The sequence below is a fragment of the Pituophis catenifer genome, unplaced genomic scaffold (genome assembly GCF_029215685.1).
Source record: "Pituophis catenifer annectens isolate HBS135680 unplaced genomic scaffold, rPitCat1.0.hap2 SCAF_8, whole genome shotgun sequence".
NCBI lineage: Eukaryota > Metazoa > Chordata > Lepidosauria > Squamata > Colubridae > Pituophis > Pituophis catenifer.
Genome location: NW_027256888.1, coordinates 54867319 through 54895087, shown reverse-complemented (window position 1 = coordinate 54895087; position 27769 = coordinate 54867319). Strand labels below are relative to the sequence as shown.

The 27769-nt window shown below is 35.7% G+C and overlaps 1 protein-coding gene across 4 annotated transcripts in view; it reads left to right on the top strand.

Moving 5' to 3' along the window:
* The window catches only part of NR3C2 (nuclear receptor subfamily 3 group C member 2), a 169978-nt gene that overhangs the window by 122151 nt on the left and 20058 nt on the right, over nt 1-27769 (top strand). For 3 of the 4 annotated variants that reach the window (XM_070949069.1, XM_070949067.1, XM_070949068.1), the window contains exons 5-7: nt 8460-8798; nt 10085-10229; nt 26098-26228. In XM_070949069.1, coding sequence (XP_070805170.1) covers nt 8460-8798; nt 10085-10229; nt 26098-26228 — 615 coding nt within the window. Of the gene's footprint in view, nt 1-8459; nt 8799-10084; nt 10234-26097; nt 26229-27769 lie in introns of those variants that run through there. The other variant, XM_070949070.1, reaches the window with a different exon arrangement.

Below are 27769 nucleotides of genomic sequence, written 5' to 3'. Positions count from 1 at the left end.
AACCCTTTTTTTCTTTTAAATGCCTCTGACGATCCAAGCTGAGTTGGACCGTTTAAAAAAGCCTCTGCTGATCAGGCAACTTAGCTGGGATCGTCAGAGCCTTTTGAAAGCATTTTTTTTTACAACCTCTTTGCCGAAGAGGTTGTAGAAAAAATGGTTTTAAAAGTAAAAAAAAAAATTGGCCACGCCTACCCAGTCACATTACCCCCCCCCCCCACAGAACCAGTAGTAACAAAGTTTAGATTTCAACACTGATCATAAAATCTTACTGTCATTCTCATTTAAAAAAAATAAACAATGGTTCAGAATAAGAACAATGAGAGAGACTGAAATTTTAGTGGAAGATCAGGCAGCTAATTGGACTGAAATATTGGATAGGACATGTTGGATGGATTTTCTTTTCTTGTTTTATTGTTTTTGTGGTAGTGCTGTGAAAACATTCCAATAAAATATCAAGTTTAACCAGAGAAAAACTATGTATTATCTGCCAGATCTCCTGCTATGTTCCAGCTTAGAAAAAAATTAATTATGGTAAAAATATGGGGAAAGTATAATTTAATTGCATAACTATACTGATAGTATTTTAATTATATTATTTTATATTTATCCTGTTAAATAAGTAGCATAACTTTCCAGTTCATTTTTTAAAAGGGAACTGAATAATTAAAGTTTTGCCCATTAAAAAAAAGATGAAGAGAATAGAATAACAGAATTGGAAGGGACCTTGGAGGTCTTCTAGTCCAACCCCCTGCTTAGGCAGGAAACCCTACACCACTTCAGAAAAATGGTTGTCCAATCTCTTCTTAAAAACTTGAATGAAATTGGAGATTATCAGAATGCAGAATGTCCTCACTTCTGAATCTTTTGTGTTTGGGCATTTGTATAAGTCTTCCTTCAGAAGAAGGGAAAAAATTATCTTGCTCATTAAAGTGAAAGCAGCAATTGAATCTGGAAGCTTCATCAGATTGATGGAAGTTATATTGTGGCATTGCAATGCAAGATTTGACCTTTCCATATGTGCATGCTTGTGTTGTGTACAAAAGAGATGGATGATATATGTTGTGATATATGTTTCCTTAGTTGCTTAACACAAACATCTATCAAGACTGAAGGGATTCTTGCAGCACCTTTCTAACACATTTTATTAAAAGGCCTAACATTAATAATCTGTGGCTGACTTCACTAACAGCTCATAAAAGCTTATACCTTTTAATAAAATTCGCTAGCCAGAAATGATCCTATTTGATTTCCGGCTTTTGGCACCATAGTTTGACATGGTTCTCCTCCTACATTGCCATGAAAAGCAGCTCCCAAATTTATGTAAATACAGAGTATAACTGAATGACGTAAAATAACACATATTGATTTCATGCGTCTCTTCAAAAAGTTGTATTTTTCTATTCTTGTGCTCTGATATTTCAGTGTAGCACATCAGAGAAACAGAGAGGCATCTCTTCATTTATTTGCAATTTAATTTATATATAAATTAATATATATATATGTAGGTCTTTGGTTATTCGGGTCTTCTCCCACGTAAAATTGGAAGTGTCTTGGTGACGTTTCGACGAAGTCTCATTCGTCATCTTCAGGCTGGTGTTCTCGGCTTCGTGCTTCCAGGAGCAAATCCTGGAGCATTGCTCCTGGAAGCATGAAGCCGAGAACATCAGCCTGAAGATGACGAATGAGACTTCGTCGAAACGTCACCAAGACACTTCCAATTTTACGTGGGAGAAGACCCGAATAACCAAAGACCTACATACAAACACCCGCGAAAACCTGAGAAAACAAATATATATATATATATATATATATATATATATATATATATATATATATATATATATATATATATATATATATATATATATATATATATATATTCCTATTCATTTTTGTCCATAGAGTAGCTGATTTCCCCCCCAAATCTATAGTACTTTCTTCTCAGCTTTGTAATTCAAATAATGAAGTTTCTAGAGTGGGTTTTTTTTTTTTTTGTCTGGCACAAAAACTGTGATGAATTGTACTACCATATCTATGCTGCAGAATTCCAGATGATCACAAGGCTGTAGTTTTTTTATATCTCCTTGTGCCAAATACTTGTAATCTATATTTTTGCAGCACAGAAATGGTAACTGTAGTAGTTACTTACTGTAAAAGTTTCTTTTAGCTGTAAAGAAAATATTTTGTCTGCAGTTTCTGCAAAGTGTACTTTATTATATATCACTCAGACATGAGAAGTTGTAATGGGTTTAAACTATAGATGGCTTAAATGGGTAGAAGAATCCTTATTATTGTAGAATAGAAAAATAAAAAAAATAAAAGTTACTCTTCAGTAAGAGGTGGAATCAAGGAGTGGAGCAAGAGAATCTTGAGGCTAGAATGAAAAATAGGGATTGGTTTCTAGGACTTGAAAAGTTCAGCCAAAGGGAACATTTGGGTGTGGAAGCAACAAGAGAGCAAGTTGAAAAGAGAATGGACCATTCTTGGCTCTGGTTGAGACAAAATTGTTTGAACAAAGTTAGCAGGAGAGTTGGCTGACAATGCATAAGCTAGCTAGAGAACAGTGCCGGAAAATGAAAGTGGGGTGAAGGTGGATGTAATAAAAGATCTGTTTGTTTTGCTGAATTTTAAAATTCAGAAAGCTTGCTTAAATAATTTAAAAGTGCATTTCTAGACATTTGACATAGTATGCTAATACATAAAAATAGTTTACATTTAGCAATTATTTATACATTTCATATGAATATGAGTCTGATTAATCAGTTGATTTCATCCTATTGATTAATTTAATTATATTATAATTATATTATTCCAGAGTGAATGAATAATGATGCATACAAAGATCTACATTTATGTTTACTTTTTATTAAATAAAAAGAGCTTATACAACAATAGCAATAGCACTTAGACTTATATACCACTTTACAGGCCTCTGTAAGTGGTTTACAGAGTCAGTATATTGCGCCCAACAATCTGGGTCCTCATTTTACCCACCTTGGAAGGATGGAAGGCTGAGTCGACCTTGAGCCTGGTGAGATTCGAACTGCCAAATTGCAGGCTGCTGGCAGTCAGCAGAAGTAGCCTGCAGTACTGCACTCTAACCACTGCTCCACTGCAGCTCATACAGTGTAAAAAGAGGCTCACATTCTGTATAGTCTAAATGCATGTTAATTTTTCATATAAAGTTATGTTAATAAATAACTAATAATTAATTAATTATAAGAGATACCTTTAACACCACCAAACAGCAGCATCTTCTAGGTCCTTGGAAAGGATTCAATAGATGAATAAAAATACCAAATAAAAATATAAACATCTGGCTGACTGTGCCCAGAATCATAATAACGAAAAGAATATATCTTGGAATTCTAAAGTTAAAAGGGGCCATTTAGGCCACTGAGTCTACTTTCCTGCTAAATGCAGGCATCGAAATTAAAGTGTCATGAAGAGATGGCTGTCTAGCTTCTACTTGAACACATCTGCTGAAGAAGAGCCCATCACCTCCCTGGCTAATTGCTTACGTTGTTTAACCGTTCTTACCATTAGGAACTTTCTTCTAACATTCAACAAGAACTTCTTTTCCAAGAACTTAAATGCATTTTTCAGTGTTCTCTACTCTGGAAGAAGATAAAACAGGTCTCGGTCTTCTTTTATGCGACTCCCTTTCATGTATTTGAAGAGTGCTATTATATCTACTCTCACTTATCATTTCCTGAGGGAAAATACTCTTTGGTTCTTCTTCGTAAATCAGTTGCTGCTCCCTTATCATTCGATTGCTTTGTCCAATTTCTCTGAATCTTTCATAGAACATGGTGCTTGGTACCACTCACTGCGCCAATAAACTTTGATAAGGAGAAAATAAATTATTTCTCGAGATTTGGGTATCACTGCTTGGTGAAACCTAAAATTTCTTTTTCTTCTTTTTGCAGCCATCAGTGGTTCAGTTTGTGCCAAACTGTTATTGTAACAAACTATTGTTTAAAAATATTTTTAAAAATATCATTATCATATGATATTTCCTATCTGGTAACTCTGTTTTTTGATGTTTATTTCCTCAGTGAAGAATGTTGAACATGTCCGTTTTAAATTTCATTCTTACATTTAGCCCATTTATTGAACCTATCAATTTTATTACTTTCTCCTCTATTTCATTCAATTTTTGCAAATTTCATAAGAATTCTTTCCACTTCTTCATCTATTAATTAATTAATGAAATTATCCAGTAATGACCATTAGTCCACTCCATTTGATACTTTTCTTTAATTTGATGAGAATCCACAGAGAAGGGCTTTTGAGCTAAATTTGTATCCACTTAATTGTCATGTCATATGGTTAATATTTAAGTAGTTTGGTAATCAGTATGTGATTGGATACTTTATCAAATGTTTTATATGTACTGTGTCTAAATAAATCATCTATTATATTACGGAACTTATTTGATTAACAGGCACCTCTTTTGTTCTACCAACTTGTATTCTTTCTTTCTGATTTGGTCGCCTTTCATTTCCTCTGTCTTATTTTCAAGTTTTCTGTGTAGCCACTTTGAGGTTTTTTTTTTGTTCCTCCATTTGTTATTCTCCATTGAGATTGTATTAGTTCTTTCTTGAGGAATGCAACTTATCCTGAGTTCTTTTTCCCATTATTTTTCCTGCTATGAGATCCTATTTAACATGGCTCCAAATTTATTAAAATTTGCTTTTCTAAGTTTAAGACATATGTTTGATTATGTTTTAGTTTCTCTTTAAATCAAAAACTCCAGCATTACATAAGTCCTATTACTTCCATTTCCTCTACTAAATCTTCATCTAGGAAATTTTGAGTTTTTCTCATCACTACAATATAATGCCTTTTTAAAGATCTGTAATTTCTTTTTGGAAAGCATTATTGGTATCATCTCCTTGGGTAGAAATTAAGAATAGGCATGAACAACAATGTGGCTTCTATTTTGTTCCACTTATTTTAATCCAGCATTGCCAAATCCATTCTTCAGTCTTTCTGAATATATTTTTAACATTCAGTGGAAATGCTTTTCTCTTTCTATAGTATTGCTCCAGGTTTTTTTGAACAAATACCATAGTATGTTTCTGTTGATGTACCGCAGTCATCGTTACTCTTAGATTCTATTGTATCTTTTAAATCATATTTGTAATTTTGCACAGAGAGTTCATGTTGTTTTTACTACATTACTTATATTCTGACACATTTTATCCTCCATTCATCATGTGGATAATTCAGCCATGATCAGAAAACAAATTTCTGCTCAGTATCTTTTCCAATCATTTTCAGTATTTTTTTTTTTGTTTCACTTTCATGCACTCTTCCATATATTGGAAGAACAGATAAGTCTCATGTCCCAATTTTTAAAAAGTTTTTCAAGGATACACTTTTAGCTGGTGTTTTTCTCCCTGCATGTATTAATGAGAAAAGATAACTGTCAGCAGGCTTGATAAATCTTGGAGGTTGTCCTGTCACATCCTTATTCTTCACTCCTAGTTTTCAATGTACTTTATGAACTAATAAGTATGATTTGAATACATTTGGTCCATTTCCTCATAGAAGTAAATAATCAGTTACTGTGACTATTCTCTTTGTTTTTTTATTAGGATATAATTGAACCCTTTCTGTCTTGTTCCTATTCTGAAGATCTGTTTTTATTTCCTTAATATTTAAAACCTGTTTCTTATGCAAAGGTCAATAAACTGTTTGTAATATCTTTTTTGCTAGTGGATATTATTCTGATCCACTAAAGGTATTCTTGTGTTTCTCTTCCTTACAGAACAAATTAACATTTTTTATTGGAAAACTTCCTTTGGATTAATTAATCTTTATTCTTTTCCAATAATGTGTGATTTCATTATTTACTTTAACTCTGATAACTTGTTTTGATGGCAATGTCTTTTGTATGATGTATTTAGTTACATTTCTTTATATATCTAGATCTAGCTCTACACATTCACACACATGATATAGATAGAAATGTGTGTATATATGTATGTATGCAAGTTTTGGTGTATTCAGGTCTTTTCCCGTGTACGATTGAGAATATCTTGGTGACGTTTCGACGAGGTCCCACTCGTCATCTTCAGGCTGGTGTCTTCTGCTTCGTGCTTGTGCAAGGAAAGCATGATCAGAGCTGCTGTCTCTCTATAAATACTGGTGGGGAGGTGTGGGGTGCTGCCTTTGTTGCTGTGAGCGGGTTGGTTGCCTGTGTTGTTACATCTTGATTAGTTGATGGAGTTGGTGTTTGCAGATTAGTCAGCTGTTTCGTAACATCCTGTGTGGGTAAGGTCCTTGATGTGTGCCCATTAGTATTGTAATTGACATTACCTATAGTAGCAATCCCCATCCTTTCTGGTACTAGGGACCAGTTTTGGGGAACACAATTTTTCCATGGACTCGGTGCAGGGGAGGATGGTTTCACACACAAGCTAGATCCTCGGCATGTGGAGATGAAACTTTGCTTGCTTGCTCGCCTGCCACTTCCGTGGCTTCCTGTGACAGGTCACAGACTGGTACCAGTCCATAGCCCAGGGGTTCGAAATCCATTGAAGTATAGGCCAAGGTATATTACAACTGGACTGAATGCATTTTAAATGACAAATCTGAAGATAAGATAAGATAAGATAAGATAAGATAAATAAATAAATAAATAAATAAATAAATAAATAAATAAATAATAACTGGACTGAATGCATTTTAAATGACAAATCTGAAGATAAAATAAATAAATAAATAAATAAATAAATAAATAAATAAATAAATAAATAAATAAATAAATAAATAAATTTATTTCTGTACCGCCCTTCTCCCGAAGGACTCAGGGCGGTGTACAGCCAATTTAAAAACACAAGACACAACAATAATTAAAAATTAAAATAATTAAATAGATTTGGCCAATTTAAAACCCTAAAAATTAAAATACCCCAATTTAAAATTATTATATTGACAGCCCTGCCTGGCGGAACAAAAGGGTCTTCAGTGCGCAGCGGAACACCCGGAGGTCGGAGATCTTACGTATTTCCAGGGGCAGTTCATTCCACAGGGCTGGGGCTCCCACAGAGAAGGCCAGGGTGTCGCCAGCCGACATAACTTGGCTGATGGCACCCTGAGGAGACCCTCTCTGTGGGAACGGACTGGTCGGTGGGAGGCTATTGGTGGCAGAAGACGGTCTCGAAGGTACCCGGGTCCTATGCCATGGAGCACTTTAAAGGTGGTAACCAACACCTTGAATCGCACCCGGAAGACCACTGGGAGCCAGTGCAGATAATAAGATAATAAATAAATAAATAAATAAATAAATAAATAAATAAATAAATAAATAAATAAATAAATAAATAAATAAATAAATAAATAAATAAATAAATAAATAAATAAATAAATATCAGTTGCCACTGTTTCTTTGAAAAAATATTTTATATGACAATTGACGCATTTAAATAACATTAATATAAATTCATGTTTATGAAGTTTATACTATGAAGAATGGAATGTCAATAAGGAATTATAAAAATACTTATAAATGTTTATTTAAAAAAATTATAAGATAATACCAAAAAGCATATTTATATCTGTGTGTCTGGATTATTGTAATTGAGTTTGGATAAAATAATCTATAATGCAGACTTGTTTGCCATTCAAGAACATAAAAGTTATGTAGTTGGTTTGGTCTACAGTAATATTTGCAGAATACATGCAATTTTGTTTAAAAGAAAAAAATTATTGGAAGTTCTTAGTTTGTGACCCAGGTTACTAATGATATGAGAAGGTAATAAAGATTTAAAGTATAATTTTGATAGCTGTTACTTGAGTTGCTGCACTTAACAATATTTCTGTTAATTATTTTAAAGGAATTATAAAGTGCAATTTCAAAACTAGTTGAGAAAAGGCTTAGCTGAGAATACTGCAAAACAAAAGAACAAGAAAATAATAAGTGATTCAGTTAATAAAGGGAAACTTAAATAGCTTACGATGGAATACTGTTATAATTTGCTTTAATCTCTATGCACTTTCCTGCTTCAAAGTATATTGCTATTATTATTAGGAGTTTCAATTATTATTAAGAGCCGAGGTGGTGCAGTGGTTAGAATGCAGCCCTGCAGACTATTTCTGCTAACTGCCAAGTGCCAGCAGTTTGGCAGTTCAAGTCTCACTGGCTCAGGGTTGATTCCAGCCATTTTACAATCCAAGGTCGGTAAAATGAGGATCCAGATTATTGGGGGTGATATGCTGACATCTAAACCGCTTAGAGAAAGCTGTAAAGCTCTGTGAAGCGTATATAAGTCTAAATGCTATTGCTATTATATAATATAATATTATACAATTATTCAATTATTGACCTGGTTTTTTTCCAATGCCATTTGTGTGTTTTACATAGCTAAAAAAAAAAAAGATAGATAGTTTCTGGTGTTGTATGATACAACTATATTCTTACCTCATTTTCTGATTCATCTTTGCTACAGCCCGGAAGTCGAAAAAATTGGGCAAGTTAAAAGGTATCCACGAAGAGCCACCTCAGCAGCAGCAGCAGCAGCCACCACAAAGCCCAGAAGAAGGGATTACATATATTGCTCCAGCAAAAGAACCTTCTGTGAACACAGCACTTGTTCCTCACTTATCTGCAGTTTCACCAGCACTTACTCCCTCGCCTGCTATGGTTCTAGAAAACATCGAACCTGAAATTGTATATGCAGGATATGATAGTTCAAAACCAGACACTGCGGAACACCTGCTCTCCACTTTAAATCGTCTTGCTGGCAAGCAGATGATCCAGGTGGTAAAATGGGCAAAGATCCTCCCAGGTAATGGAACTCTGTCAGACTAGTCTTACTTTTTAACATGGCCATTCTGAGTTTAAGGTATGCTTTGCTCAAAAGAATGTGTTAGAACTTCTTTTGTATAAAGAATATATTCATCATTAGAAAACGTGTGTACAGTTTTCCTCCATGTGGGTTGGGGCTCCAAATTCTCAGAACAGGCATTATGGGAGATATAAACTAAAAATATCTGGAGGTTTTAGAAAGGATACATTAGCTGCATGATACCACTTATATCCATAAATATAGACATATGCTCAGAGTATTTCTAAAATACAAGTTGTTTTTGTTTTTGTTGTTATACAAGTTATAAATATTTGCTTAGAGCATATAAAAATATAGCAGTGTGAACAGAAATTTTGGGCCCTTTTTAGAATAAATCTTATATTTTCATGTGTGTTTGAGAATAACCAGTTTCAGATCTTTTCCTGAAATATAGCTCATAATATTACTAACCAGGGCTCTGTTATAGAAGCCACCTCCGCATTGTAAGGCTAGTCCACCAGCCTGCCAGGTGATGTTCCCCAGCTCCTTTCTTATCCTCCCTCCCCTTATCCTACACATGTTATCAACAATATTTTTGTCTTCAGTTATAGAATTTCCAAGCTGATGCAGACTATCTACCTCTCTTGCATTTTCTTTTTCTTATTCCAAGAACCTTGTTGATAGCTAAGGGGAGGTATGGAAAATAAGACACTGAGAAAATCAAAAGAGGGTGGATTTTAAATGTTGCAGATAAAGCCAAAACCATAACAATGGTTATGACTGAGTTACAGCACCACATATCCAACAGAGCTGCCTGCTCTCCCCATATCTTTTTAATGCTTTCCCTTTCTAACCTCTCCTTAATTGTGGTATATCACCAATCTGCCTGGCTCATTCCTGATCCTTTCCCAAATTGTTTGGCCTGAAATACAGATTTTCAGTCCAGACACAGATCACTGCAAAATAATTGTTCCATGCATAGGTGGCTTCATGAGTCTGCATAGATTCGCAATCATCCAGGTCATGGTTGTCCCAAAGGTGCTTTTTCAGGAGGCAACTGGACTTTCTTGTTTCTTCAAAAGAAAAAACAAGAAAGTCCAGTTGCCTCCTGAAAAAGCACCTTTGGGAGGCTTCATGAAGAAATGTTTTTCACATCAATAAGATAAAGTTTTAAAATTAGAATTTATGTTTCCTGACAGGGCTAAATCCGTGTTTGTATTTCTGGGTGTTAAGGAGTTCTTTTGCTACTAAAGATTTACTAATCCTTCTTTTCTTTTTCTCTTCAGGATTTAGAAACTTGCCTCTTGAGGACCAAATTACTTTAATACAGTATTCTTGGATGTGTTTATCGTCATTTGCCTTGAGCTGGAGATCATACAGACATACAAATAGCCAGTTTCTTTATTTTGCTCCTGACTTGGTCTTTAATGAGTAAGTTATCCAATAAATGCTTGCTTTTCCAAGGAAGTTTATAAAATAAAGCTCTGCTACAATGTATACATATAGAATGCAAAGCTGTGAAGGAATACAAACACTGGGAAATGAGCATATGGAAACATCTTTCTCACATGTGTTTTTCTTGCCCTTATCTTTAATTTGCATCTGTCATTGTATGTGCTTCCAAAGCTTCAACATTTAATTGGCTTTGACAAATAACTAATAAGTAACTTAAAGAAAAAGAATATTCAACATATCTATTTACTTTTACACAATTTGAAAATATTTGCATTATTTTTAAAAAGTTTATTGAGAGAAATTGTTCTTGTTAGGAGTACACAGGAGCTCAGTGTAAATTCATTACAATGACAATTACTAATTTTGGAAGAAGCCTTTTTTATATCATACAGCAATAATTGTAAGTGTCATTTATTTCATTGCTGTAGGCTCCTTCCTTTTCGACCTAGAAACATTAAATCTTGTCTATATTAGCCATGCCATAAAAACAAGGATTCAAATCAAAAACACTGCTGAAGCTCATGTGAAGGAAGTGAGCTACTTTGATGAAATTATTTATTCTCTTTTTTAATGGAACAGCAGCAACAGATACCATATTGCAAATTACTCTTGAAATTGTTTTAGGTTATTAAACTACCTTTTGTGCCCTAAGAGTGGAGAAAAAAAATCAAAGTTACTTGCAGAAAATGTTTAATAGTTCCTCAGATGCTGTTTATGAAAACTAAAAACTCTCAATCATACTTTTAAGAGTTGCTTGGTGCAGTAAAATTAATCTGACACTGGAGATCTATTATATATTAATTGCGCTGGATTGAGATGAATTTTGTGTAAATGAAATTTTGCATTATGTTAAAATACATGGCTATTTTTTCCCCCTTCTACTTACCTAAAACCTAATATAGGTGAACCTCCAATGGTTGTGCCTGTAAGGTATTAATAAAGTATTTAAATAATTAGAAGATTATTGGAGCTAGTAATGAAGTCTCAGTACCAGAAGTCCAGTTTTTTTCTTTGTCTCACTATTTTTATAAAAATAACAGAGCAACATATTATCCAGATCAGCCTTTGTCAACTGATTTTCTGTGGAAATCTACAGTTCTCTGAGACATTGCTAGATGTTCTGCAAACTATCACGATTGCAAAAAAAGCATCATTTTTTAACTATGTGTGCTATATATTGCTAGCACTTGGATGGTGGGAATAATTTAACATGCTGTTGCTTATCTGTCAGACTATTGCTTTGGTGTTGTAAACATTGTAGGTTGGGACTAAATTGTATTGTAAATTTTTCATATTTTTATGCACGGGTCCCCTGAGACTTTATTCCAAGGGTTTCTCTTGGGTAGTGGTCCCCAAACTTTTCACCTCAATGACTCCTTCATGAATTTTCAGATTTTCTTTTTTTTTTTAATTTTATTAACATAAACAAATGTAAAACACAAATACATGTAAACACTTATACATTAACAAAAAGTCCATTGACTAACTTCTAGAAAACCTTCACATCAGTGATTAATGTCCATTTAACCAATTTTCCTTAATCATACTATTTACAAATTTACTTGCTTATACCTTGATACATTCATAGAAGTTCAGCAGTATCTTTCTATAATCATATTAACCATTTATTTATACAATCCTACGGCTCATCTCATGTATCTATTTCTGCGATTCTTGAGTTATGTTCTCCTAGTGTCCTATGTTGCTGGCCCTATCCTTCCTTCTAACCATGTGTACCATTTTTGCCAAACTAAATAAAAGTCAGTGTTCTCTTTATCTTGGAGCTCTTTTGTGAGCCTATCCATCTCTGCTCATTCATTTATTTTTGTTATTATTTTTTCTTCTGTTGGTATTATCTCGGATTTCCAATTCTGAGTGTACACTATGCGTGCCGCTGTCAATATGTGGATGGTAAGATATTTTATCTCCTTGGTACACTGTGGTGTAGACATTCCAAATAGAAAGAATTCTGGTTTCATTTCTCCTCTTTGCCTCGTTGTTTCTTCAATTATTCTCTTAATCTCTTGCCAGTAGTGTTGTGCCTTCCTGCAAGACCACCAGAGATGGTAATATGTCCCCTTTTGTGTCTTGCACTTCCAACACATTGGTGATGTGTTTGGAAACATTTTAGCCAAACGTGCCGGAGGAAGGTGCCATCTATAAAATATCTTGTATAAATTTTTTTTATATGGAATCAACAGTGTCATCTTATAATTTTCTGCCCATAGCTTATCCCATGAATTTTCAGATTTTCATTTATCCTCAAACAGTAATTATATGAAAATAATTTGATAAATACTATTTTAATGAATACCACTACAAATAACAACAACATTAATGGAAAGTCCCATCGATCCTTGGGGGGATTGATATTGGCCACTTTGGCGAACTGTGTTTGAAAAGTTAAAAATTGGAAAAAGGCTAATTTAAATAGTTTAATCTAGTCTAATCAATTGTCTGAAAGGTGCTTTTTTTCCAAAGGCAATTGGACCAGATGTGGGATTCACTTACTTACATTTGCGAACCGGTAGGGAAGGTAAGTGAATCCCACTTCTGGTCCAATTGCCTTTGGAATTGCCACCTCTGCGCATGTGCAGTAGTCGCACATTACATTTGGGTGGGTGGGCGGAACCTCCCAAAGTCGCCGCTACAAGTTCACGCGATCCGGAGAGAACTGGCTGAATCCCACCACTGAATTGGATTGTTTTTTATTTGAGGAAAAGGAAGATGATGTTTACAACAGCTGATGGTTGTTGGATAAGAAATGAAAACGTCTTCTTTTTCCTGAAATAAAAAACAATCCAGTTGGCTTTTTTTGGGGGGAGAGGGGGAAGCACCTTGGAAATCACTATGATCTGGATGACTGAGAAACTCCATAAATCTAATCAATTATTTTGAGTAGCTGCATGTAGTCTAACAAAATTTATTTAAAAAATTCAATTGTTTCAGGACAACATTATTTTGGATACTTCCGTTTGCTGCTTCTCCAGACTAAAAATGCCCAACACTTATAAATGTTCCTCATACGATTTTCCTCTGAGGTCCTTTATCAACTTTGTTGTTTCTCTGAATATATTCCATCTCATCAATATTTTTTCTAAAATGAGATGCCCAGTACTCAGTACAATATAGATGGGATTTGGCCAATGGGCATATCTTGGTTTTGACATCTTTTTTCTGTAGATTCAATTACAGTTGCTTTTTTACCATTTACTTTACATGGTTGTCTCATAACAAAAAACACTCTTTTTGCATGTATGGTCCCCTGTTCTACATTCATGCTTCTGCTTTTTCCTATCCAAATATTACACATCACATTTGCCCTTACCAAATTTAATAGTGACTGATTACTGCCTGTTGTTTCCACCGTTCCAGCAACACGATACTGCCTTCTATGATACTTTCCATTCCCCTTCTCTTTGTGTCATCTGTAAATATGGTAATAATATTTCCAAACCCTCATTCAGGTCATTGATAAATATGATGAACAACATAAGACCTAGAACAGAACCTAACAGCTCACCATTTGACACTTCCCTCCAGCTTAACCTGTCATTTGATCTGTATTTTATATGTTTATTCAAACAATTCTGAATCAATTTAAAATAGCTAAAACAGAGCCCTTTTCCCTAGTACAAGTGGCAGACTTTTTCAAGCTTTATTGATGTGCATGTATTAATTTATTTATTTATTCATCAAATGTATATGACTGCCCATCCCATGAAAAAGTGACTCTGGGTGGTGTACAATAAAACCTAAGAGTTGACAATTAAAAATATATAATTCGGGAGGGGGGGCGGGATAAAATACTACATCCACTCTATTTCCCAGGCAATTAAATTGGAGAGAGAGAGAGAGAGAGTTGGCTCCTGCCAAGAAATGCATTCCTTTCTAAATTCTCGCCAACCAATTGTTTAATGATTTGTTTCTAAATTTTGCTCAGTATTACTGTCAAGCTGACCTGGTTTATATTGTTTCTTTTTAAGAGTAGAACAACAGTTATCTATCTCCAGTCATCTGCCATGATTTCTTAAAGTTCACAGGAAGGGACTCTAAAGACATCTACAAGTTCCTTTACAACTTTTGGATGTAATTGCTCTTGTTATGGAGATTTGAATTCATCGCTAATATTTCCTAACCCTAATTTTATTTACCCTTGATTTTTCACTTCCTCTGTTTGTTAGTGGTTCTGAGCAGTTACATTTGAATTCATTGGGGCAGGGGGAGACTAAAGCAAATGAGGAGCTGAAGACTTCTGCATGCTTGCTCTCTATTTATTTATTATCCTACCATTTTCTGCTAGGAGTGGGCCTCTTCCTTCCTTCCTTTTTCTTTCTTTTACTATTGTCATAATTGAAAAAGGCACTTTTCTTGCTTTTAGCTTCCCTTGGGGGCGTAGGTTTTTTTAGCCTTTCTAACTTGTTTTCTGTGAATATTATATATTTGCTGATAGTCAACAGCAAATATATAATATTAATGATTACACTTACATTTTAATTCTTATAAATGTCCCTTTTAACTCTAAGATGCCATTCTTTTTGAAATGCTATGACATTAGACTTCTAGCATCCTACTATTCAGAAATTGCCAACTTTTCTAGACTTCTTTTGTATTTTTGTCCATAAGGGCTCAATTTATAATTTTATAAACTTAATAAAATTGGCTTTTTTTAAAATCTGGGGTGCAGGTACAACTATGCTCCAATTTCTTTTTTGAGGATATGGCGAGCCTCAAGATAATGTGATCAATTCCTCTTAAGCTTGCACTGCTTTCATTCTTTAATCAATTGTTCCCTGTTGGTGATCTAGTTCACCAGATCTCCCTTGTTGCTTTTTATATGAAAAATAAAATAATTGATAACAATTTTTTGAGGTTTGACTGCATTGATTTTTTCCCCTATAGCTGTAGGTTTGTTATTTCTCATTCTTTGTATTTTTACCAAATGCTTTCAACTGAATCTTTCCTTTGTTCCTCTTCCTCTTCTTTATTGGTTTACATATTATTTTAGTCATGATGAAGGATTACATTCCAATGCAGAATTCAACAAGAAGACTAAGTGCATTTTCCCATTATTCAGTATCCAGCTGTAGATGTTGCAAGGTAGTTATCTGCAGTAGGGAGCAATTGTGCATGCAAAGACTTCTATGTGAGCTAGAAATTGGATAATGCAGATTTACAGCTCATATGGAAAAGTTTACTTATAGAGAAGACGATTCATCACCAGGGCCGGATTTAGATGAAAAGAGGCCCTAGGCTATTCCACTTATGAGGCCCTTTCACCAGTGGTGGGATTCAATTTTTTTAACAACAGGTTCTGTGGGCGTGGCTTAGTTGGGGGTGTGGCTTGGCAATCATGTGACTGGGTGGGCATGGCTAGCTGATCACGTGACTGTGTAGGCGTGGGTAGCTCGTCATGTGACCGGGTGGGCGTGGCTACGTGCATAGGGACTACTCAGAGGGCTGAAAAAAGTCATTTCTGACTGGGCCTCGCACTTTTGACCGGTCCTCACACTTATGACCATCCTCACATTTATGCCCGTGCAGCTTTCTTAACAACCATGTCACTCATTTCACAACTGCTTCTCTTCACCATGGTGACAAGATAGGGCAAAAACGTAAAATGTGAGGACAGCCTTAAGTTCGAGGACTGGTCAAAAGTGCGAGGACCAGTCAAAAATAACTTTTTCAGCCCTCTGAGTAGTCCATATGCACAAAAGGACTACCCAGAGGGCTGAAAAAAGTGATTTCTGACTGGGCCTCGCACTTTTGACCGGTCTTCGCACTTATGACTGGTCATCATTTATGCCCATTGTAGCATTCTTAACAACCATATCACTCATTTCACAACTGCTTCTCTTCACCATGGTGACAAGATAGGGCAAAAACGTAAAATGTGAGGACAGTCGTAAGTTCGAGGACTGGTCAAAAGTGCTTTTGACCAGAAATAACTTTTTCAGCCCTCTGAATAGTCCATATGCATAAAAGGATACAGCAATAGAGAGGGATGAAGGAAGGGAAGGGAAATCAGAGTAGGAGTGAGGGTAAGAGAGGTAGGAAGAGTGGAGGAGAAGGAGAAAGGAAGAGGAAGTAGGGAGGAGAAGAAGAGGGGGAGGAAGAGAAAGTAAGAAGGAAAGAAAAGAGAGAGGTGGTAGGTTTGAGGAGAAAGATTGCTGTACAATAAAAAAGATGAAAGGGAAGAAAGCCAACCCCAAACAAATATAAAGATATTAAGATAAAGAATGAATTGTTAAACTTTAAAGAATAAAAGAGAACAAATATGAATAAATAACAATAATTAGAAACACACATACAAACATACAATGTATTTTCTTTGAACAGAGTATTTGGCTGGTTCACAAATTTAAACAGTGTTTAGTCATTTCAATTAAATTTACAATTTCTATATTTCCTTTTTGCCGTATTTATTCCTCATCTATTTTTGTAAAAAACTAATATTACCCTTCATCCTCATCTCTAATCTTAATCAAATTCAATTTTTCCCTTCTATTCTATATTATACCCCTTCCCATTGTCATCTATTTTTATATCCATCCTCACATTGGTTAATTATGTAATATTAGTTGTTTAATATAAATTCAACATTTTAATATAAATCAATTAGTTATATAACTACCTTTTTTGTATATTAATCAATATGAACATGAATATTCCAATTATTTCCATGCAATCCAATTTCTTACAAATCAATTAATTATATTTACCAATAATAATAAACCAAATAATTTCCCCCATATATTCCTCCAAACCACAACTTAACCATTTCTGCTTTCAGAAATATACAATTAATAGTATCTCAATTATTACAATTCCCTAGTTAAATAGAGCTTTTTTTCCTTTTGTGTTTTAAAATCCTGAACTCTCCTCTTTTTCCCTAAATTTCCCATTGTTTGCACCTACCTTTTTTGGTGAAGAAAAAGAAAAGAATTCTGCCTGCCTAATTTTCCAACCTTGCAGCAACAGCAAAGCAGTTTCAGTTTTGTTTCTCAGCGTAGCTAGGGGAAAAAAAATCAGCACTCTTTGCAAGGAAGCAGAAGAGCCCTGAGCAAAACAGCTGAGACAAATCAGCTGAGAGCCGGGAGGCCAATTAGCCTATGCTGAAGCTCCGTGGGCCAATAAAATTACAAAAAAAACACCGAACCCTTTGTTAAATTGCTGGCTCCCCCGCCCCTCGCCCACCACTATTTATTGGCAATAAATAGTGGTGCGGAGGGGCGGGGCAAGCCAGCAATTTAACAAAGGGTTCAGCTGCACCACTGGCTCTAGGGCGGCCCTTTGAAGCCCCGCGGCAAGAATTTGAAGTTTTGTTTTCCTCTAGCTATCGGAGGCAGCAATAGATGGGGAGTGGGCGGGGTAAGCGAACGGCCGGCGATCCAACAGAGCAGAGAGTGAGGGTGAGTGAAGGCGTGGAAGCTGCTTTCTCCATCCTGCTCTCTTGAGTCCGGAGCCGGTGGGGAACCACATGGCAGCCCACGTGGATCCCAGGCAGTGGAACTCAGGCTAGGGAAGGGGTGGGCAATTGTGGCTCTTTTACAACCTGTGGCCTTCAACTCCCAGAATTCCTGAGACAGCCAAGCTGTCTCAGGAATTCTGGAAGTTGAAGTCCACAGGTTGTAAAAGAGCCACAATTGCCTACCCCTGGCTACGGTAGGCTGGCGCCGCGCGGGTGGGAGGCGAGGGGCGGGCGAGCCAGCAATTTAACAAAGGGCTCGACTGAACCCCCTAGAACCCCCAGAATCCCACCACTGTGTAGGCCCCTCTTGATCTTGAGGCCCTAGGCTGAAGCCTAGTTAGCCTATAGGAAAATCCGGCCCTGTTCATCACTATTGATAATCATATGACATCACACAACAGAATATACAGAGGAGAAGGGCTACAGTGCCATTGTTCAACCTGCATTTAGATCTCTATAACAATTTATGACCTCTATTGTATTATGTCAAACAAATACTCTCAGACTTAACTTGAAGAATTTTGCTTTTATTAGCATTCTTAGAATCTAAAGGTTTATGTGTTTCATTATCACCCAGGGATAGTTGCAAATACAGTGCAAACAGAATAAATAGGCTTAACAGAAGTTTTCTAACATTTCACACCATCAAACTATATTTGTACTGCTTGGGCCCCCAACATGTTCCTGATTTCAGTCAATTACCTATCAACATGCACTACTGTGTCTGCTAGGATTCTTTTACTTTGGGTAAAAATTGATTTGCTGCAAAGCAAAGCATTAATCTAATTGATATTTTTCACAATGCCCCTCAGCCATAATCTCAATCTCAAAGGCATTACTGGAAAATTAAATGCTGGAGGTCTCTAGCCCAGTTCTTTGCATACCTTCTGATATATGAGTATTGTGTAATTATCCATACCCAAGAACTCCACATTTGTTTGCTACCTCCCCAAAACCGGATACTGCTACAGGGGCGGGTTCTACTTACCTTTACTACCGGTTCACATCGTGCATGCACAGATCATTTATGATGATGTCCGGGTCAGTGGGCGGAGCCTCCCGTCAGTTTTACTACCGGTTCTTGCAAACCAGTCCGAACTGGGAGCAACCCACCATTGTACTGCTACCCTAGTGTGTTTCTGCAGACATGAGTCAGGAAAAGCATACACAATATATCAGCTAATTCTGAATTAAACTTTTGCTGTAAAATGGAAATGTCTTTCTGAACTAATATATTGTTTTTTCTTCCTGGCTTTAAAGTTGGGAACTTAAAGAGTAATAGTTACTTACATGTACATATAGTGTCCTAGAACAAAATGTTGCCTCAGCTATGATCTTCTGGACCATGTTCAACTTGGTCCATTCAAGGCTACAACAATAACACCACCAGTTTTCACAATCAGCAATACAGAACTCCTGCTGTTATGGAAATCGCTTCTATATCTCGAGCAAATGCGTTTTCAAGTGGTTCACAATTACATAAACTTCATCATGTATGCAATTATAAAAAGTTAACAAAACGTTTCATTTTATATTTTAAAATTATCAGTTTCATTTTAAAAAAGGTATGCAAATTACTGTATAAGATAAAAATAGGTGTATCATTTTCTAAAAATTTTATGGGAGCTATATCAGTTATGTAAATTGGTAGATTGTGTTATAATACAAAGAGCCTATCTATTCTCATTTGAAATCCTGCAAGGGCTGTGTAAAAGCATACAAAAGATCATATAGCTCTGTTATGAGATTCATATGCAGTTTCATATTTACTGATCTGTCATTCCCATTAATATTATAAAGCTAATATAAAGAGACATAACCAGTGTCCATTGATGACCTCCTAGAGCAGAAATAAGAGTCCTACATTTAGTTTAAAGTGCTCCTTTATCTTTCCAACCTATGCCCAGTTCTTCAGAGCTAGTGTGCTATTAATATTGTAGAAATATTACACGTCCACATATATAAAATTGTGATGTAAAGGCATCATCCCTTCTGTTGCTTTATGTTAGGCTATTCTTTCATTCTCAGAAGGGGATTAATACTCAGTCAATCAGCAGGCATAATTAGTCTCATTGCTAAACTGGGTTTTATAGCATATATGTTGGTAAAGGTAAAGGTGAAGGTTTCTCCTGTCCAGTCATCTCTGACTCTAGGGGCAAATGCTCACCTCCGGTTCTCAGCTGAGGAAGCCAGTGTTGTCAGAAGACATTTCCGTGGTCATGTGGCCAGCATGACTATATGCCGAGGTATACAGAACACTGTTACCTTCCCACCAAACTGGTATCTATTTACGATGTCCACATCAGTTACTGACTTGGAAGAGGATGACCTGGAACCATACCCATTAGGCATAGTCCAGATCCCTGGAATACTTAGCCCGGGGATAGAAAAGTTGCATTCTCAGGTCCATTAGGCAGGTCCGGGGTGCAATTGACTGGATGGACAGCCACCTACTCAAGAATAGGAAGGACAGGCACCGGTTAAATTGAGGATTAGTAACAAGCTGCCTCTGATGAGGAACAGCTGCCACCCCCACCTGATCCACAGACATGAAGAGCGGAGAGATTGGAAGTTCAGAGGAGGTCAGCAAGGCTGCTTGTGAGGAAGCAGCCTTGCCCCTCCCAGTCAGGAACACCTGTTTGTGGTTACTTAATAAGGCATGTGGAATGGAGTGGTTGACAAAAATAACCATTCATTTTCCTGATCATCATCCTCAGCTCCGTGCTTCCTGTATCCTGGTTTTGCACTGTGATCCTTGAGTTTGCTTTGTCGGCTTTTCCTGGACCAGGACTTGGATTTGGGCTTGGATTTGCATCTGGATTTAGACTTGCCCTGGGAAGCTTCCTTGGGGTTTGTGTTTGCTTGAGAACTTACTACTTGGACTTATTCACTGAACTGCTTGGAAGCAGAATTTGTGACTTGGGAGATTTTGGGAGATATTGCTATAATAAGTAGAGTAGTGCAGTAAACATATTCTACTAGCACTTATTGCCATGTGTGTGACTTGGGTCATAATACTATTTATCTACTTGCATTTGCAAACTTATGAAGTGCTAGATGGAGAGGAACTGGCACAAGTAAAGGGACCTCAACCCATCTGGCAGAACTTGGTCTCGAATCTGGGTGGTCAGATTTCCAGATTTCAAGCTCAGCATCTTTAACTACTGAGCCCTCATGCCCGTCATATGTTGTTTCATTTTGTTTTCAAATGTAGTTGTATCTCTACATAGCACTATAGTTTATTCTGATATATTTAATATTCTGATCTTGCGAAACTCAGTCTAGTACATAATTGTCAATAAGTGAAATAATCAACTGTAAATGCCATTGAATTCTGCTCCTCAAGTAGATTTTTTCTGCTGTTGTAGAAATCATAATGATCAAAGAGAATAACCAAGAGAACATTTATGATTGCTGAAGCATCTATATGGAATAAATGAATAGCGAAAGATTGAATTTTATAGGTGGGATAAAATACATTTTCATTATGTAATACTGAAATAATGCTTTAAACTCTGTTGACAAATACTGGAAAGTAGGAGTTTTTTTAATACCAGTAAAAGGAAAAAGAGCACTAACTGACATATTTTTTTAAAATATGTGTTGTTTCAAAGAACTGTATTGAGCATATTATGAGTGAATATGGAGTGGTGTACAGGAAACAAAGATAGAAATTTAATCTGAAAGAATTACAATTATAATCTGGGGACTTTAAACTGAAAATGTCAGTATATGTGAATAATTATTATGATAATTTTTTAAAATACCAATTTTAAGTGTTAATTTTGAGTAAAATTATAAAAACGAAAGATTAAGTAGTATTTTACTTTTGGGTTGGAATTACAGTATAGCAGAAAAATCTGCTAATGTAATACAACTCAATCCAAGTCAAGAGAGGTAGGCCTTAGAAATAATATGGGTGAGGGAGCATTTATTTATTAGAAAATATCTTGCCAGAAAGTACTTCAAGAACATCTCAACTCCAAATTAGGAGCTGGATCATGATTTATCAGTGGTTCGGTTTTGCTGATTATTTAATTGGCATCTGTTTATCCAAGTTTCTGGATTCTTCAGTGCATTATATAATGCACGGTATACCATCACATCATGCTTATTCTTCATATATTTATCCAAATACCCTAAACAGTACTAAACTTACGTTCTGTTGTAGATAAATTGTGGGGAATAGAAGATAGTTTAGATTTTCATAAGGCACAGAAAAAGGGTAGTGAACTCGCATACACAGGGTTGGAAAAAAAGAATTGTGTGGAGAGGGGAAAGGCAGGAAATGTATCTGATTACTATCAGATTAGATGAAGATGGAAACCTTGGTGTTGAAGCAAAACCCAGTTTGGACTAGTAAATCTTAATAGTTCATGATCAAGTGATAAAGGCTGCTGAAAATAAATTTTTGGGTGCTACCTGAAGAAGTGGGCTAAAGATAGAGCAGTGGCAGTTGTACTCGGTGCAAAAAGCGCTCAACAGAACCGAAGAAGGATGGAAGATAAGAAGAAGGTCAAAGGCTTACCTGCTATAGAAAAGCCAGCAGATTAAGCTGCTGTGATGATTGATGCCAACTAATGTAATTTTAAGCCTAGATAGAAATAGGTTTAGTATTTGAAAACCTAGTCAAGATTACATCATTCTATCTATAGGAGAATATATTCAATATATGATACAACTCAATGTATAACAATATCCTCATTTGAGAATAAGCAATGCAGATAATTGCGAAAGTTCTGAAGCTGTCTCCTATCAAACTTCAAACGTATGCTGGGGTTTGTTTGTTTTTTTGTTGTTTTTTTTTTGTTTTCATTGTTCCACCCAGGAAGTGATAACTACATTTTAACAAATTCTTCAAAACAGCAAATATATTTCTATTGTTTATTCTATTTTAACACATGCTTATCCAAGAATTTTATCTCCTAGTTTTCAGAAATACTTAACTCAGTTGAAGTCTCCAGTGCAGAAATCTTAGAGATGTTCCAATAAAGAGAATGTATATACAGTATGTAGTTCAGGCTTGAGCTGTGCAATTCTTGGGGCTCTCTGAACTTGGCTGTTTGCTAGGTAATATCAGCAGTGCTAGTGAATGTGGGGTTTGCTTCCTGTTTATATGCAGTAGCTTGCCCTCCCAATATTTGTGAGGTTGTTGCTTTTTCTATGAAAGTTCCTTGATTAGTATATTATTTTCTGCTTGATTGTTTAACTAGTACTAATTCCAGATTAATTAATTAATTTATCAAATTTCTATGTCATTCATTATACTAGCATGACTCAGTGTGGTTTACTGGTGAGGATCCGGTCTTATTTCCTTCTTAACTTTTTCATTGTCTCTTTTGAATGATGTGTAAATGTGATTTATCTCTATGTATTTGTTGATTGCTGATTGGTCTGAATGACAAGCTTTCAGGAATTCGATAGTGTTTATGGTTTTAATTTGGTCTAGGATGCTCACAGTTTTCCAGTTGAAACAATGGTTGAGTCTGTCCATGAGCTATGAAACTAAAGTTTTATCATGTATCCCGACTGCTGATCCGTGGATCCTTTCTGCTAGTATTTGCTCTATCCGTCCTTCATAGGGGCTGTTACAATCCTTACACTGTATGTAATGGGTTATGTTAATACTGCCCATTTGGACAGTTGCTGAAATTGAGGAATTACTTTCATTTCAACAGTGACATTAATGTGCAACTGTCCTTTGCATATAAGTTACTAACTACTTGAAAAGTTCAATCTTTACTCATCTCGAAGGAATTACGCATTACCTGATTCTGGAAGAAATTATGTTAATGGGGTGGGGGGCTATTATTTTATTATTATTTTTATTTCTTTTATATTGTGTTTTTATGTCCTGTAAGCCGCCTTGAGTCTCCATGTGCAAGTAGGCAGCAATATAAATTTTCTAAATAAATAGCTTGTATGATTTCTTTTCTCTTTATGTTTTCACATTGTATTAGGATGGTGCAGAAATCAATGAATTGGTGTAATTTGTGTTTGACTCATAGGCCAACCTTTGGATTTGTTTTATTTCATTTTGTTGTTTTGCCTTTGCTTTTGCAGATGAAAAATACATTACTTCTCTATGGAGATACTAACTTTTACTTTATAATTATATTACTATCGACATCTTCTGTTCATATGTGAGCCTTAATTCTAGTTAGAAAAATGAACTTAATATTAAACTTTATATGGGTAGAGAAGAGGAGGGCATGCCCATAATCTGTCTATATAGCCCTTCAGGATTCAACACTCTCCCCTTTGTTGCTTGATATGAAACAGATAATGAATAGAATAGAATAGAATAGAATAGAATAGAATAGAATAGAATAGAATAGAATAGAATAGAATAGAATAGAATAGAATAGAATAGAATAGAATAGAATAGAATAGAATAGAATAGAATTCTTTATTGGCCAAGTGATTTGACACACAAGGAATTTGTCTTTGGTTAAAGTTGAATGACTTTATCTGTTTGTTCAGTGATACTAGCTCCATATCTCAACTTGGGGTTGACAGGTGAAGCTGTCAATGTATTAATCTGATGCCTGGAGGTTGTCCAGGTATTGGGAGAAATAGACTTTGGCTCAGTCCTAATAAGACTGAGTGTCTTTAGTTGTTCCCCTCTCCCCAGATCAGGTATATGATCTTGGATGGTGGTGCACCTTCCCATTTAAGGCTGGTCCACAAGTTGAGAGATCTCTGGACTCACAACTGTGGCCAGGAGGATTTACACAGGTTCATCTTGTGTACGAGTTACTGCTTTCTTCAACTGAGAGGTCCTTCAAATGGTCACTCACAATCTGGTCACCTTTTGATTGGACTATAGCAATGTGATCTACAGAGAACTTTCCTTGAAGATTATCTGGAAGCTACAATTACAAAATGCAGCAGCATAAGCAATAACAGGCGCTACATGTTATACCCATGTGTCACTGCTATGTGAGCAGCATGGGTTGCCAGTGGGCATCTGGGTGCAATTCAAGGAGCTGGCCATAACCTGCTAAGCCCTTTGTGACACAGGGCCTGATTATCCGTAGGATAGTTGATCTGTTGTTCTTCTGCCTGCTTATATGTCCTGGCAGAGCAAGTGCAGTCAAGGTCCTTTCTATGAAACATTGTCATTTTGCAGGGCCTTAGAAAAGTGTCTTCTCCATTGCTGCCTCGGAGCATTGTCCCAGAGATTAAAAGAGTGCCCTTTCTCCTGGGGTTCTGAAAAGCTCTTTTAAGACCTGGCTCTGTTCCAGAGCTTGGAGTTAATGTGTTCATTGATGCACTTCTGGGTCCCTATCATATCTGTAGGATTTACTGTATTATTTTGTTTTCTACTTATTATGTTTGTTTAGTTGTTTTCTGAATTCTATAATCTCACCTAGTTGTTATATAGTCAGTTGAAGACATCCAATATCTCAGCCTGATTTCTTGAAAAGGGAAGGTAAAACCGGCTGTTATCATTACATGAACGTCAGTTTGCACCCACCTAAAACTCTTTGTAGTGGTTTTGAGAAAATATTAAATAAAATAAAATAAAAATGTTAGATGAATCTCGTACTGTACTTCTTAGGCTGTTTATAAACAGAACTCTAATCTTCCTAAACCAACCAATGGCCAATCATATTTGGATAGAAGCAGTGTGAAATCATTCCTTTATTCAGAACATACTGTAGATCCAAATGATTCTCCACTCTCTTTTTTTTGATAAAAAAAAAATTCCCAAAGCATTCGCTATTCCAAACCTGGGCTTAAATCTGCATTGAACTGGATTGAAAAGAACATTTTCATTCAAAATGTTTCTGAGTCACTTAAGCAGCCCGCCAAATATTTAGCCACCTTCATGAGAAAAGCTTCTCCAGCGCGCTGCCTGGAGAATCCAAATTATGGGTAGGTTCATCAGTTTGATTGCTAGACTGGGTGACTGTTTCTTTAAGAAACATCCTTGGCCACTCCTCCTTTGTCTGGCTAAGCCCCAGTTCGTTCGCGAAGAACGTTCAGGTAAGACAACGTTCGTTTTGCATGCTTCTCTCTAGTCTAAAGAGAATCCATTGACACTTATGAGGTATTAATTTTGATAGGATCATACTTCAGTCAGTGTTTTATCATGTTATCTGAGTGTAGTCTATACAGTTATTAATGAGATGAAAACGATCCTTGAGGGAAAAGTCTATATTCTTTTCCTAATGATGACAACAGCATAAATTATTTTTATCTTAATTAGAATAAATCATTAATTTTGATGTACATGGTCATCCATCTCACTGTATAACAATTCTATGCACTAAAGGGCATATCAAAAATACAATACAAAACATTAAACAATAAAACATTTGAAAACTTCAGCATATCTTTATTTTACCCATGTCTTGTCTTTTACAGAGAAAGGATGCGGCAATCTGCAATGTTTGAATTATGCCAAGGAATGCACCAGATCAGCCTTCAATTTGTTCGACTGCAGCTTAGCTTTGAAGAATATACCATAATGAAAGTTTTGTTGCTGTTAAGCACAGGTGATTTTCTTGATGATTCCAGTCATAATTTTTAAATACTATAATATTGTATATTATTGTAATAACGGACTAATCAGTATCCAATAAATTAAAAAAGAAAAGAAGAGAATTTTGATTTTAAGAACTGGAAGGCTCTTCAGTGTTTTAGGCTTAACATCTATAGCATTTTTTGAAAATCAGGATTGATTACTTTAATGCATTGTGTGATAGCTTTGAAGTTAGTTCAAACTATAGTTCGTAGGCTCCTAAAAGGGGCTAGTAATTGAGAACAGACATTCTAGCTTCAGTACTGAGATCTACCAAATCCTGTTATAATTTGCAGCCCACAGTAAGATGGTATTAACTCTTCTGTACAGCATAAATCTGTTTTTGTTTTTACCTTTAAAACCCTAAGTGTATTAAAAGCTGAATTCAACATGGCACATGCCCAGTTTCTCTTCATGGCATGATAATTTGCATTTCTTTAAGATTAATTTGCTTGATTTATAAAACGAAGTCCTGCATGCTTCAAAGTAAAGTCTAGCATATAGCTGTTTCTAGAAATGCCTGTGAGATTCATGTATGTTATTCCTAAAACACAACTGGGAAGTTGCAGTCCAGTATTTTGTTTGGAAGTTTGCATATATACTAGAACTATACACACACACGGACACACACACACAGACACACACATATATATTACATGCATATTACATATATAAATATGAGTGAAGAATAGTTTACTTTCTGCTTATGAACACAATGTAAGTAATCATAATTACCCTGTCAGCCATATTTAAAGAATCTGTAAAATATCCTCTTACAATTCCTGTTATGCACTCCAGTATATAATGTGGATTTCTCAAATTAAAGAAAATCTTCACCTATATGATCTTCATAATGTCCCACCCAAATATTAGAAGATGATTGATAACAGGAGGCTTCCGTATATCTCCACTTATCTATCAGGTTTGTGGTGTGATTTGGTCCACTTAGTAATCAAATGCACATTGAAACTGTTTGGGTAAAATTGCAAGGAATATTATATGTGCCATACAAACTAGTAAAAAAGCTTCTTTGTTTAACAATTGTTTACAATATGATTTTTATCAGGGTTGTGCATGAATAATGTACGTAGTTAAAATTTACTCTTTAGAATGTCCTGATACGCTGGTTCTATCTTAGCCATGAAAACCAACTGGGTCACTTTGGGCCATTAATTCTCTCTCTCAACCCAGCACACCTCATGGGGTTATTATTGTGAGGAAAATAGGAGGACGAAGGTGTGCTGAAAATGTCCATGGACTTGAATTGTTCATAAAAATAATAAAGGAGGTATACAAATAAATCTGTTCTACTACTCCTTATAGCAGTGCTTCTCAACCTTGGCAGCTTTAAGAAGGGTGGACTTCAACTCCCAAGATTCCCCAGTGTAATGCTGGCTGGGAAATTCTGGGATTTGAAGTTCACCCATCTTAAAGCTGTCAAAACTGAAAAATACTGCATTATAGTTTGATTATATATTGTATTATAATATTTATTCCTTATAATTGGTGTTCTAA